Raw genomic sequence first — 15384 nt, 5'->3', positions numbered from 1 at the left:
CTTGCGGGTTCAGATTATCAGCCATCTAAATTGGCCAGAATGCCTTAAGTCCTGAACTTTAGGTTCAACAAATGGTGGTGAATAGGTGAGTTTTTTGAAGAATGGACATAGTATGTGGCTTCTGCAATAAAGAGCTGCCTGTTTAGTTCCAAGGTGACAGTATTCTACATAAAAAAAATTATTAAAAAAGATAGTTTAATGCATGGAGGTTTGTAAACAGCTGAACTATGCCAGTATAACATTAAATATCACTTGCAAATTATTGTAGGCCTACAGGCTATAACATGTCTGTAGAAAAAGCATGAAAAGATTGACATTTTTTCAGTCCCCAGTGAAGCCCATCCCTTCCATCCATGGCATGTACTGCAGGTTGTATTTCATGGGTCCTTGCTTTCTGTACAGCTCTGATTCCTTGTTTATGTTGTCCCATACAGTAGTACATTAGTTTGTGAATATAGTGTATTATTTATATTTCAGAAGCATAATATAACCTGACTACTAAATATGTCCCAGGTTGTGTTATAAAGTCTATAATTTAATACTTTTTCTTAGTTGAATGAATTGATTTTCCAAATGTCATCATAAAAAATTAACCATAAATAAACCATAATTGGATTCAATTTGATATTATCCAAAGCACAGATAATTGGAAGGAAGGACCAAAAACTCTAGCATGTATTTCTAGTCTGGTTATGGATGAGTTTGACTTGTTGTTAGGCTTCTGTGCGCTAAACAGTAAATAATTACTCAAAGGCAGTTATTAAAAAATAACACTTTTATTAACTTATTAGTTTTAACTGAAACATCTAACAGAATTTTAAAGCCAGTGCAAGCCCAAAAGAAAATGGCCTAAATGTTGCAAAGCCCAATCTCTTCCACTAACCAAAAGGCTTCTAGCAACATGTTTTGGCTTTCCTAAGAAAAAATACAAGTGTTTAAATCAGAGTCACAACATATAATATTGTTTCAAAATTGTGCTTTTGATTGTTGGCTTCATTTGTTCTAACCTGCACAGTTTTAATTCATATCCGGGAGCTATATTCCCAAACTGTAATCGGGCTCTTTGTAAATTTGTGCTACCTACAGAACACTAAAAGTCACTGACCACACAATTTTTTCAACATAAAATCTCCACTCCACTTTTTAAACATTTTTAAAACACTAAACCTAAAAAATTGTGAGCGGGCATGTCCTTTATTACAGAAGGGACAGTGTCTGTAAAAAAATAAACCTTACCTCACCAACTGTATTTTTGTTTTTTCAATTTGCACTTACCTGTCCCTGTTCCTTCACTGGTGTTGCCATCTTCTTCCTTCTCTTCTTGATTTTGATTATCAATCGTCTTGATTGGTCAGGCCTGGCGCTTCCCACGGAGCTCAGTAATTTTGAGACAGAAAAGGATGATGATCAGATAGGTAAGAATGTTTACTGCATTGAAGCCCTCCCTGATACCAAATGATGAAATCAGGGCTTTGGAGCGATTAAAAGTGGTAAACTACAGCAGTTCTGTTAAGAAAAAAAAAAACACCTTTCTAGTGTTAGACTAATACAAGTAAACAGCAGTGCTAAGTTGTTTAAGAGCAGTGAATCAGCAAGTAACAAAACATGAATGAGCCAGCTAGAATTTCTTTAAGTACCTGTCCACTGTTTACATTACAGTATTTATATAGCACCATCATATTACGCAGCGTTGTACTAAGTCCACAGTCATGTCACTAGCTGTCCCTCAAAGGAGCTCACAATCTAATGCCCCCACCTCAGTAATATGTCTTTTTAATGCAGTCTAAGGTAAATTTAAGGGGGTAGCCAATTAACCTTGTTTTTGGGATGTGGGAGGAAACCCACGCAAAACGGAGAACCTGCAAACTCCATGCAGATAGTGTCCTAGCCGAGATTTGAACCTGGGACCTAGTGCTGCAAAGGCCACTGTGCTGACCTATACATGTGTTGTATGATCATTTTCTGTAATTTAAATTCTGCAGTAAATCCTTTGACTCCTGCCAGTGCACAGTCCGGGTTGAGTATTACACTCTTATACTGTGACTGTCTTAGGGAAAGTTAATGGATGGTCCTTATGGTATTAATTATAATTTTCATTCCACTTTAAGATCCTAAACATGTGTAGTACTTCTAAGAAAGGACAGGAAGAAGAACACAATGGATAGGATTAAAAATCTGTTTTTTTTTTGTAACATGCACAAGCTAGTGGTGCTACCAGAGCGTGGTATAACAGCAAAAAACACATAAGAAGTGCATTGTTTTAGTGATGCAGCCAGCACATAGTCTTTCATTGTAAAGAAAAGCAATAAAGAACAACCATTGTGTACCGAAGCAGGAATCTGAGCCTACATGTATAGATAGATTTGCCAGCTAAAACATCTGAAACATTTGCAGGATGGTGGATGTCGGGTTCTTCACAGTACATCAGTACAGTGTCGTTTGGGTTGGGTTTCCACTAGTGTGTTGTGATAATGCAATCGCTTAAGCAAGGAAATATGTGTATTACTGCAGTGCACGCAACACACATTGCATACAATGACCTATTCCTTTCATCCTCGGCCTGTTTTCATCCACTTTTATTGCTTGGATTTCAGTTCTGCAACGCGTTGCATAGCCTGTTGATAATAATATAGAAATAAATTCTGGCAAGACATACTTCCAGTATCATTTCTGGTGTAATTCAGAAAGTCAATGGTGAAAGCAGATGTAAAAATTGAGAGCAGTATCCTTTTAAACCATAATTTTCATCTCATGTTTCTCTTCTTGGTGAACTGTCTGCTCTATTTCTGTGGTTAACTTTATTATTTTGTTGATTTATATTTAAAGATGTACATAAGAAATCATATTAAACTCTGATTCTTACCACTGACAAATGTCATATGAGGCTAAATCTACTTCTGGATTTTGAAAGAATGGTAAATTCTTAGCCAAATCAAAAAAGATTCTGCTATTGTAATTTATTGCCTGGCCTAATTCTAGGTTATATACGTCCCAGTCCAGTCTTTGTCCAGCTTTTGTGGATTTCTGTTGTAAAGTATATACATCAGCAGACAAATGATATGGGTACTTTCTGAGGTCTCGAGAATGATCGGTAATCCTATTACAGTGGAAAAAGTTATTACTACTATTAAATCATTTCCTAGTGGTGAGACTCCTGGTCTTGATGGGCAGCCAATAGAGTGGTATGTGCATTCCATGTAGGATCTGGCCCCTCTCTTGTTACAAACATAGCAGAAGGCTTTGTGAGTGGCAGACTCTGCTCTTTAATAAAAGTAAATTTAATGTTCCTGCAGAAAATGGCAAAAGACAGAATAAATTTACTCTCGTCCATAGGGTTTTAGCAGAGTCCATTAGCAGAAAACATAGGGAAGTGCTGAAAGTAGCCCTACAGCAAAAAAATATATTATATTACTCCAAGGCATGGACACATGTGCACGACTGTAAGGGCAGTGGAAGCATAGACCTGGCTTCAATGTCCTACAAATTACCTTATGTGTTCTTATTGCTCTCATTAGCGATCTACAAAACCTGGTATGTCCAGCCATGGGGCCACATACTCACTCTCCTGTGCCTATTTTGACTGAAAAGCCCATCAATGTCACATGGGAGGGCATGTGTGACTTTATCAATGCAAATATACGGTGGCTCAGAGGTTAGTACGCTGGCCTTTCAAGTGATAGGTCCCAGGTACAAATCTTAGCTAGGATACTATCTGCATGGAGTTTAAAGGTTCTCCCCGTGTTTGCGTGGGTTTCCTCCCACATTTCAAAAACATGCAGTTCAGTTAATTGGCTTCTCCCTAAAATTCACCTTACACTCTATTAAAGATTAACATACATAAAGACATTACCATATGACTGAGGCAGGGACATTAGATTGTCAGCCCCATTGAGGCAGAGTGACATGACTATGGGCTTTGTAAAATGCTGCGTAATATGTCAGCGCTGTATAAATACTCTGTAATAATTATAACTTTCAATAAAGAGGATTTTCACAAGATTCTTGGCAGATGCAGAAGAGCAGGAATACCTTAAGCAAGCTGTGGCTCTGGATGGACTCTACTATTCAAGGGTTTGTTCGTATTTTTAACTGTAAATACCAGGTGTGTTATTTATACTATATACACTTTATGTATTTGGTGTAGCATTCATATTATTCCTTTTGGTTATTTTCACTCAGTTCATTAGGATGCCTCTGGCTTCAGTAAATCTACCTGTCCTATGAACATCCTAAGTAAATAAGGTGGATACTTTCCTGACTGCTATTATTCACTCAAGAGCAAGTATTCAAGATCCACTGCTGCATGATGCCCATCAGAAAACTAAGTAGTACAAACTTTATGCCAATTACTGATTTAGGAATCATCAGACCTAGTGCTTGTCTTTAGTGGTACCCACAATACAATACAGGGCAACTTTCCAAAGTTTAAGGTTGCATATTCCATCAGGCACTAGTGTGGTACAGTATGAATCCTACAGTTTTCTGTGGATTGTGGAGGCTCCTAAGACATCCTGCTTTAGTGAGGCAGCCAGCCTCACCAGTGGATAATGTTGAAGTAATTCCTACTACGAACATGTAAAGGCAACTAGTCTTGAGATGTTAATGAGGTTAAAACTGGTGACTCCATAGTTAGCTGCCTTAAAAAAAAACAAACAGTAAATATACCCTCCCCCCCCAATTGTTTTTTTTTTTTTTTTTTCATTTTTATGAAAAGTAGACACCTAGGGGGAATTATATCATTGTGCAACTTGTAGCAGGATGGAAAGAAATGCTTAAAGCACAGGTAAGCTTGGATTGGGGAAGGGGGCACTGTTATATCAGGGATTAGAAAATGTGATATTTACATGGATGTAAAGAAGACAGATTTACATGTGCAGTAAAGCCAGGGATGGGGGGTTAAAATGAAACTGCCTAGGACATTGTGATGGGGATGATATGAGGAGGAAAGCTATGTGGTATTGGCTAAGCAGGAGCCATATTCCCAGTGTCTGCCGATTTACCGTTGGGAAAAGAAAAATGTTGGAATGACAGTATTAGTTGTAGAGCAATGCTAAGAGGCTCAAAGCACTCTTAGCTTAGCTAATAAAACCATTCTGATAATAAATCATAAGCACAAGACAGTCTTTCTCCATCTGGCGTTCTTTGTGGAAGAAGCACTTCAGTTTTCACGGACAGACAAGTAAAGCTACTTTACATAGGTGGTTACCACTTCCTCAACGCTAGCAAAGTTGTGTGGGCAGGCCACTCCCTGCTGCATTATTGCTGCAAAGATTTTAGCAAACACAAATATGAAAGGCCACACTGAGCTGGAGGTCTGAGATTTTGTTTGCCAAATGTTGACAGATGAAAGATGAAAAGATATTTATTTTTCCAGATTTGGCAGATTAGGAATATTGTTCCATTTTTTCCAAATATGACAGCCCCTTTTCTCTGCCCTTATCACCACAGTGCCCCTCGCAATGTTCTTTCATATCCAACCCTGGCTCTGCAGTACACCGCACATGTTAGTCTTCATCTCTACTTTAACAGAGCAAAATCACTTTTAAAGTACACTAGTCACAAGAGATATGGAGGGTATGCAAATTCTGGCCTGTTTTAGGAAATGCTTTAGTATTTAGAATTTCTTATTTATAACCCGAAAATGCTCTGGGTCAACTCTGGTGAAGCTAAAAGATCTGCATTAGAGCCAGGAAAATGGCACTCTCAAAAACAGAAGTGCACTTCAAAAGTACTAAACTCATACATAAAGACTCATCAAAGCAACAACTTTAGTGAACTAGGCCCATTGGTTACTAGGTCCTTGAAATATTACAGTGTGGTGAATAGTTTCCAGGAAAATTACGGCCAGCATGTTGTATTAGTCCTATAAAAGCAGAAGGGTGCTGTTTAACAAACTTTGTATGAAATAAAAACAGTTTAATCTTAACATATAAAACAATTTTCTTCAGAATTATTCAACTGTCATATTGTAAGAAAAGCTGACACTCATAAGTAACAAGAATTTGCACAAGTCAGCATTACATTTGTTTCCTTCCTCCATAATCCCTAATCTTTTATCCTTGGTTGACTTTAAAAACACTACACACACACCATACAACTGCATTTGACACTTTATAAGAAGTGCTCTCAGCGCAGATTTTTAATAGGTAACAAATGTCTATGCCTCAGAAGCAGTTACCATCTGTTCCCAAATCTCCTTTTTACAGAGACCACAAAAAGTACCCTCGTACCTTGGGGTGTAGTCAACAATTCATATGACTGATCGTAAAAGTGTTCCGTTTGGAATGATAAAAACAGTACAGCACTAATTCACTGATTCTTCTACAAAGAAATATTCTAACACGTCTTCCATTTGCTTGTCCTTTGATGCACTTATTGATCATTCTAGCCACCTTCTTGGCTTTGGTTTGGCTGTCATTCACAATTCAGGTCCGTTGGGCTCAGTTTCTGAACTTGGCGTCCGTAGGTCAGGGTCATTTCTCACCATTGAAAACAGACCAACCACACTGAGGAGTGCCAGCAGCATTGTGACAGCGCACAAGCTGAACATATTTCTAGTACCACTCTGGTAGTCACTGTCATGAAGCACAAGAAGCCCCAGTCCAGCAATCAAGTTCAGGGGCACTCTAAACCAGTTCAGCACCCCGGCCTGTTCTTTTTCTGGGATCAATCGACGTCTCAGAAAGCTCATAGCTGGGAAGTAGAGGCCGCAAGCAAGTTCAATGAGAAGGAAAGCAAGAAATGACTCTGTTGGTCTCTCCTGTCCTGGGCCTGTGGAGAAAGTTAGCATGAAAAGGGAGAAGAACACCATGAGTACTGACAAGCAAAGTATATGCATGGGCTGCAAGTGATATTTCTTTGATGTAGCCAGACGATACAGTGATGATCCAGCTGCACTGGCTGCCATAAAGCTAGAGAAGGCAATGCCGAGTGGTGTATTATGGGGATCCAGCACTGGAGTCCACAGAAAAATGAAGATATAAACCACGCTCTCAAACAATGCCTGAATTGCACCTAACAGCACAACTCGACGGTCCCTTAAAAGGCATCTCAGTCCATCTCCGCAACTTCTGGTAAAGCCAACACTCTGTCCATGGTTCTCATCCCAATCTCGGAACACCAGAACAACCGCCAGGCCTAACAGGGGCACTGCAAGCACAGAGGGCGAGGCTGGCCCCAGGCCAAGCCATTCGGCACATGCGTTTGCTGTAACTCCTGCCAAGATAGAGATTCCCCCATTCCAGGTAGCAACTTGTGAGAAGGTGTTGGGGAGCCACTCTGCAGGGAAGTCATGATGTTCAATGTGTTCATGAGAATACCAAGATTCAAAGGAAGAAAACAGCAGGGCACTGGAGAATCCACCAAGGACTCGGCTAGTCATAAGCACAAAGTAGTCCTGAGACAGCTTGCACAGGTAGCATGCTGACAGTAGAAGGCTGAAAAGAAGGATTGATTTTCTACGGCCCAGTCGTGCCGTCAGGGGGCCACTCACCAATCCGGACAACACAGTGGCCCCAAATCCGCATACATAAATTATGGCTATCTGCCCCTCCAGGAAATGGTAGTGTTGGTATAATTTATATAAATAGGGACCCTGTAACCAGTCCGCTGCCAAAGCTGGAAAATAGGCTCTAAAAAAGTCATGTTGAAACTTTCGGAAGGCCGGGTTTCCTAATGCGCTGCTTGTGGTGGAAGTTTTGGAATGGCAAGCAGAAAACTCCAATACAACCCAAAGAGCCAGGAGCCCCAGGAGAACCAAGTATGCAATGACCAACATGTCTCAGAAAAATGGCATTCTGAAAGGAGAAAGCTGGAAAGGAGAAAAAACATGTTTAACATACAGAAGCAATACAATACAAAACAAAAGAAAAAAAAAATACATTTTACTGGACATATCAGTTACGCTGGATTCCCCACCATACCTAACAACAGGTTCTTTGTTTTATTAAAGATGCTGTTAATTCTACCCAAAATATTTTTATTTTGAATGAAGTAGGAAGAAAACAAACCTTTTATCAGAAATTGATTGCAGGTTGCCTTCTTGTTGGGAAAATTTAATTCTACTTTCTTCGACATGACAGTAATTATGGGGAAATTCCACCTTGTTAACAGGACATGGGGGAGGAGGGTCATCTCTGCTTACTTCTTCTCTAAATCTACCCAATCAGGGAAACCAGATTAAAAAAAATGAGAGAGACTTCTTCCCTTCCTTCAAACCTAAAAAATACTGGCTGCTCCACTTTATGTGTTGTTGAATGAGGAAGAGACAAAAAAAAAATAATACACAGACTCAGCTCCAGTCTCAGCCCTGTCTGGGTGTCACTTCTCATTAGTCTGCTGTGTTGTAATTAGTACACAATAGAAGACTAACCACACCTGTGCACACAATGCCATCAAAGCCAAACTATGGCCCCCTGTAACGCTTAGGAGTAATGTCCCCCTCATCACAACTGTATACTGACCACACCAGCACTCCCCTTGCTCTTCTCTCTCCATCATGGCCACCAACACAAAACCTGGTGTCAGATCTCAGTTGGAAAGGAAGCGTCACTGTCAGGTGACCGTGTTATAGCCTGGTAAATGACCAAAAGCAATGCATCATGGGAGAAGATCACATGCTCCTCCATACCTGGAAGCGCTCATCATTTCAAGGTAGTGGAAGAGGAGCACAAGAATCTCTAGTGGTTGCTTTACACCAAACCTGGCACTTTGTCCACAATGGGAAAGGTGACAGGTTCCCTTTAAACTAAATGCAACAAGTTTACATCTTCCTTGATATCATCCTGCTGAGATCCCCTGTACATCAAAGTCTGAGAGGGACACAGCTGGGGACAATCTAGTATGCTGCATGCTTGTGGACAGAAATTTAAAGGACAGAGATGACTTCCTAGGTGAGGAGGTGATCCAGAACCCGTACTACTAAAAAGTTCTGCCCACTAGCAGATAGTTCTGATAGGTCTGCCTGTGTAGACAAAAATACAGATTCTACGTCTGTAAAAACATCTCCCATATCTGTATTACACAGCACGTGTCAGTGCTTGTCTGGAGGTTAGAAAAAGGGAACCTGTGATTACACGGACACAGTCACCTTTCTATAGCTGCCATGGCACCCTGTTCGCTTCTGGGAATGAAGATGGAGCTTTGTGATTGGTCAGTGTGGTCACATGAGGGGGATAAACCAATATATATTTGGCTGGTATTTTAAAATCTCTGTGGGAGAGGAAGAGAGCTCAGACATGTGAGCCCATTGCTGGGAACCCCGTGGGAGCACTAATTGTGAGGGGTGTCGGAGCACTAATTGTGAGGGGTGTCGGAGCACCGCACACAGCACAGCATTGTACAATCCACAGCAATCTAATGGAACTAAACAAGATGAAATGATGACATTATCACAATGCATGTTACACAATCACTAATACTATACAATAGAGTCACACCCCCCAAATACACACTGACCCCCCCCAATACACACTGACACTATATACAATAGTAACCCCCCCCATACACACACAACCCGTTATATAAAATGACACTATATATACGCCCTCCCATACACACTGACACTATACAATAGTCACACACACCCCCATATACACTCTGACATTATATACAAAAGAAACACAACCGATACAATAGTCCCCTCCCCCCATACACACTGACACTACACATATCCCACCTCTTCTCACCCCATCTCCTGTCATTACAATTTCCAGTACTAATACCCGGATAAGGGAAGGAGCTGTAGTGAGAAGCAGGTTACATGAAGCCCCCACACCCCCCGGCTCCCTCTGTAACACACAGATACCGACCCTCCGCCCGCTGCCTCCCGCCACAGATCTGCCTCCTTCTCCCGGAAGATGCTCGCGTGGAGGGCTTGTGTGGAGGAGATGACGTCACACACGTCACATGACATAGACACGTGACCTTCCGAGCAGAAGAGAGTGGTAGAGCTTAGACAGAGCGTCTGTCTGTGCATAGGAATGAATGGCAGCGTGCGGCACCGAGAGCCTGTCACTGTTATATATTATATATATTATATGCAGAGGTACGTGCATGTGTGTATATATATATATATATATATATATATATGCAGGGGGTGTATCTCATGTATATGTATAAACATGTATAAGTGTGTTATCAGATGTATAGTATACAGGAGGAGCAAGCACAAGCTTCCCGTAAGAAACACCATTGGGCGTCAGTTGTCGCTAGTTCATCGATGTCAAATTTTTGCATTCCGGTGTTTAAAAAAAGGGTGTTGCACTTTAAAAAAAAAAAAAAATTATTTTACATAAAAGGGTTGTCTACCCTTTTATGTAAAGAGAAATTTCTGCGTTTAGGTACGCTTTAATGCCTGCTCAAATTGCAAATCTCCCCTGACATATTTCTAACTGTTATTTACACTGTTATTCGTCCCTCCCCTCGGGCACGTTGTTTTGGCGTCACCTTCGTTCTTCCCTCTCATTTACACCCATATTCAGAACATTTCCAAAAATCAGCCCCTACCTGTCCCCGGGGACCAACAAACTCCTTGTACATGCTCTTATCATCTCTCGTCTGGACTACTGTAACATCCTCCTCTCTGGTATTCCTAATGACTTCCTCACTCATAACCTCCTCACATGCACGGCTCCAAGACTTTTCTAGAGCAACTCTCTGAAATGGTCTTCCAGGTCCTGTTCAGTTTGCTCCTACTTTCAGTTTATTTAAAAGAGCACTCAAAACCCATGTTTTCAAACTTGCCTTACTACCTACCCACAATTCCATATCTCCCCCCTATTGTGTGCTGCTTCCCCCACATCTTAGATTGTAAGCTCTTCAGGGCAGGGTCTTCTCCCGTGTCACTGTATCTGTCATGTGCACCCCCTATTTAAAGTACAGCGCTCCATAATAGGTTGGCCCTATATAAATACTGTTTAATAATAATAAAATGCAAAGCACATTAACTTGCTACATATATCACATGAACACAACACACCAGCACATGTGGGAAAGAGCCAGAAGTGTTGTTATGCATGTATGAAAATAAAACTTAAGTTCTGCCTTAGTGTTTGTACAGTATGATCAGGCAGGTCATTATTGCCAAAAAGGGCAGGTGATGTCCCCTCTGCAATAATTGCAGCTTTCCTGTCTGATCATGCTGGTTTTCTGGCAAAAAGTTGAGCTCCTCATGCGCAGCATCAGATTTAGTTAGTGGCATTCCCAACATCCTTTGGATGTGCCAGGATGACGTATGATTTTGTCATCCCACCATGGCCAATCAATGTGGCTTAAGATCTTCTGTAAATTGAAGGGAATGCAGGGAAGACGCGGCGCGGACAGGTGAACACAGCTATTGGGGAACACAGACAGGACAGTTTGCCAGGTTTAGTTCTGCTTTAGGCATCAATATTTGTTTGTTTTTTTTAGCATAGAGAAGGATTATGAACCCTGACAAGTTCTTTTTTTTTTTTTTTTACATCTTTGTCTAATTAAGTTTTTTTTCTTCACTTCATATGAAAGACAAACCAGATGTTAAAGCAGATCTGCCTGTGCAAACCTAAATTTCAGACTTTCCATTCCTCCCATGCCTGGTGTCAGCTGTCATCAAGGCAATAAAACTCAGGGAGAAGTTCTATCTCTTCCCTTACTCTATGACAAACAGGAGAAGAAATTAACTGGCAAGAGAATAAAAACAAAAAGAAATTGGCTTTAGATACAATTGAATATTTTCTTTTGTGATGTCTGTCAATGCAGTATAATACTTACAGTTCAGTTACAAGTTTGTGACAGCCTACCTAGTCTAAGAAGTTTAAATGTCAAACCTCAGAAAAAAAGCCTTGTCTTTATAAAAGAAGGAAGCAGCGCAGTATTTGCATTGACCGCTAAAACTAACCCCAATTTCCTAAATTCAGAGAAAACCACAAGTATTAATTTGCTTTTACAAAGAATTTGATTATTTTACCCTGCACCCACCATTCAGGTTTGGCGGTGGGGGCAGATTTAAGTCTTGTTGGTTGCTTAGAAGAAATACGTCCTAATTCCTAGTAAAACAGGTTATTACTATGAGGCAGGTTTCTCATCCAGGGTTCTATGGAAAGGTTACTAGGGGTTCCTTGAGTGATGAGCAATTTGCCCTATTCGGGTCAGGTTAACTGACACCAACTGCCTATATGTAACAGTGACATTGTTCCTACTGGCTAGCAATATAAGAGGCATTTTTCTCACTGACCACCAGACTAATATACTGTGAGCTGTGGATATATAATAATTATAGCAGGGGTTTCCTAAAAAACTGAAAGTTATTTCAGGGGTCCCCCCATTGAAAAGTGCAGCATTAGGGAGTAACATTGGATTGTCTTATATAGGGAAATTGTTGTTGCCAGTAAAAACAAATTGAGACCAGGCCTAACAAACATAAACTGCATTAAAGGTAAACCTATTGGTTGTTATAAACTACAATAAATATTTCCAGTAGCTCTCTGTTTTTACCTCATCTGATATTGGGGGATGGACCCATTGCTCCATAGTCACTAAAGCACATAAATATATATATATATATATATATATATATATATATATATATATATATATATATATATGTGTATATATATATATATATATAGTAATGCAGCATCCCTTACTATCCTTCAAAGATAAATGGGCTGTGCACCTGCCAATATGGTAAATAAATATTTAAAGCATTAGCAGCTCCAATAGGAGACAATCTGATGAGATGAATGCTAAGTGGCAGCAAATTGGAGACAAAAGAAAAATTAAATACTCCAAAATGTACCAACCTGTGAGCTAGTAATGTGAGAGCAGAGTTCTTCAATTATGGCACAAGGGGTGCTATTATGGAACATGGGGTGATACAATGTACAAAATACCCATAATGCTGACATTTCTGGCCATAAAATTGTATTTTCTCATAGATTAGAGACTAGTACTGTGGCATTGGCAAACACACAACCTGCTTTCTCTCCCATGTACAGCTTTTGGGCAGACATATTTGATGGGCTCCCATTTCCGCTATTTGGACTTACTTTACAGCAATCAATTTTTTAAAACTTTTTGTGGAAAAAAAAGTAGCAAAAAAATTTCAGTGCACAGCAGTTGCATTTTTCCACAATGTGGAGCATTCCCCCAAACAGCAACTGGCCCCAAAAATAAGGGTACTTGAATTTAAGGTGTCAGACTATATTCTGTTATATCAGTCTAACTTTGCTGATTTCAGCCTCTTCCCATTCAGATGTGGGATCCATGGGTTGCACTGTGAACTCATTTCTCAAGGCATGGTTAGACTTAGCAAAGCTTTAAATCTATATAACTGTGCAAACCTATGTGATACTAATAGCTAATTGTGACACTGTAGAATGTACTTATCTACATTTTGGAAATCAATTTTGAATATTTCCTCCATATATCAAGGAATCTGACTTATATAATCACTGGCAAGATTAGGTGTATCAATTTAATTAATACCAGTTTTTGGTGTCCTGTACTATAAAATTAATATTTTTTGTGCAATTTAGAAGCAGAGAAAGGTGTTTGTGAAGCTTCACTATATCCATAACCATCTGATTTTTTAATTTTCATTGCATATTATCTTGACATGCTTGTCAACATGCCTAGCTCTATGCATGGCTCCCAGGGGGGACCCTAGCAATGCTGGAAAACTGCTTATTATAACATGTAATGCACATTCTGACACCTTATGGGGCAATATTATCTAACAGGGATACTCTGTTTTTGTCCTGAGATGCCAAAAGAATAAACTAATATTGGGCACATTTGTACCATTTTATGCATTGGTGTGGGATGTCACACACCAAACTATGTTTTAAAAACTTTAGTCGCATGACTATAATAAAAATCATTATTGTGTTAAGGTTTTTGAATTTGAGACTATGGTGTTTGCAGTGTTACTATACATTTCTGCACTTGATGCATAGTTACAGTTGCAGCTGTCACATCTTGATTATAATTACTTCTGTATTCTATTCCATTCATATGCTTTTATCACATGTACATGAATTTGTTCTCTGATATCTTCTGTATGGGCATAGGTTCACTTTAGTTTCAATATTTTTTATTTCATTTACAAAGAAGGTTAGTATGAAGTCTGGTTTGTAGGATAACTTGAACAAAGTAGTCATCATGAAAAATAAACCATAGAAAAGACAATCAAGTGATCTGGAAGATTCTCAAGGACAGGCATAGCCACATAGGATTAGGTAGGGGAGAACCAGGCGTCACAGCTCTAGGGATATTGTAAATATGACAAGGAGAGAGAAGTCTGGAAATACATCAAGAAAAATCTTGGAGCTGTATGCAAGAGTTTTAATTAAAAAAAGACCACATGAACATGAATGTGTAATTTCCAGGTAAAGAAAAAAGAAAAGGTCAGAAAAAAACTGAAATTAAATTAAAGACATTTGGAAGGGGAGAAAAAAGAGGAGTGACAGGGTCAGGGAGGTTTCATGGTAAGTTGTGGAAGGAATAATCAACATCATTAGTCTCAAGTCAAGATTATTATAAAAAGGAAACTGAGCTAGTATAGTATAATATCCCAATATTCCCATCCCAGATTTGTAGGTTGTGTTAGAGAAGAAGACTCAAAGTAGAGGGTTATAGGTGGGATGGAAGCCACGGGAGGTCATGGAGGGTCTATTAGTGCACAGACAATGATTCTAGCTGTACAATAGGGATAGGGATAGGATACACTAGGGAGCATATTAACATAAAACAAGGACATAAGAGGGAAAAAATGAGTCACCTAATAAAACGTCAAAAACTCCTAAGCCTCCCTGATGTTTGTGAGTGTACATAGTTTGTTTAAGTATTCCAAAATAAAAGTCCTCGCATAGTTTTAGAACAAGTATATTATAGAGGAATGTGAGGGTACAGAATAGGTAGAGAAACGTAGGAAAGATGGTAATTTTATTGGAGTTAATTTTTTCCAACCACGAAAGGTTGTGAAGTTGCCAATTGAATATCTGGAAACTGAGTTCACAAAACAGAAGCAAAGTTAGCTAGACAAATTTAGGGGCACACTGCTTACTAATGGAAAAAGGCAACATGTAAGGGATGATTGTAATACCATGGGATGAGGAACAATTAAACCTGGAACCTGGAAGTGGTTAATAGGAAGTCACCATGAGTACAATCACTAAGAGACCCAGGTGGGCTTCACAGATTGCTTGCAGAGGACAAGGAGTATGAGTGTCATGAATACAATACTTAGGTTAATTGGCGGTAATATATGTGGTATGGATGGCAAGTTGGAGTCAAACAGTCTTTAAAAGCCCCTAGGCCGATGATACAGCAAAACACATAGCTGTAGGAATGTAATATGTGGAAAATAGTCAGGAATGCATTCTATGCAAGTTCTAAAATATAACA

The 15384-nt window shown here is 39.5% G+C and overlaps 1 protein-coding gene across 2 annotated transcripts; it reads right to left on the bottom strand.

The window, feature by feature from the left end:
* Positions 1-1249: 1249 nt before the first annotated feature.
* MFSD5 (major facilitator superfamily domain containing 5) lies at positions 1250-9935 on the bottom strand. 2 transcript variants are annotated; one of them, XM_072405891.1, is made up of 2 exons: positions 9810-9935; positions 1250-7810 (listed from the first exon to the last, which is right to left on the bottom strand). In XM_072405891.1, the coding sequence occupies exon 2, from the start codon at positions 7775-7777 to the stop codon at positions 6419-6421; it is 1359 nt and encodes a 452-aa protein (XP_072261992.1). In that variant the 5' UTR covers positions 7778-7810; positions 9810-9935; the 3' UTR covers positions 1250-6418. The 2 variants fall into 2 exon arrangements, with proteins under 2 accessions (XP_072261992.1, XP_072262000.1); XM_072405899.1 differs by lacking the exon at positions 9810-9935 and adding an exon at positions 8010-9436.
* Between the last annotated feature and the right edge of the window lie 5449 nt (positions 9936-15384).

The sequence above is a fragment of the Pyxicephalus adspersus genome, chromosome 1 (assembly GCF_032062135.1).
Source record: "Pyxicephalus adspersus chromosome 1, UCB_Pads_2.0, whole genome shotgun sequence".
NCBI classification, from domain to species: Eukaryota; Metazoa; Chordata; class Amphibia; order Anura; family Pyxicephalidae; genus Pyxicephalus; species Pyxicephalus adspersus.
This window is presented reverse-complemented; position numbering and strand designations above follow the sequence as displayed.

Bases quoted from the DNA above. Each gene is read 5' to 3' on its own strand.
- MFSD5 (XM_072405891.1), bottom strand. From the start codon at position 7,777: ATGTTGGTCATTGCATACTTGGTTCTCCTGGGGCTCCTGGCTCTTTGG.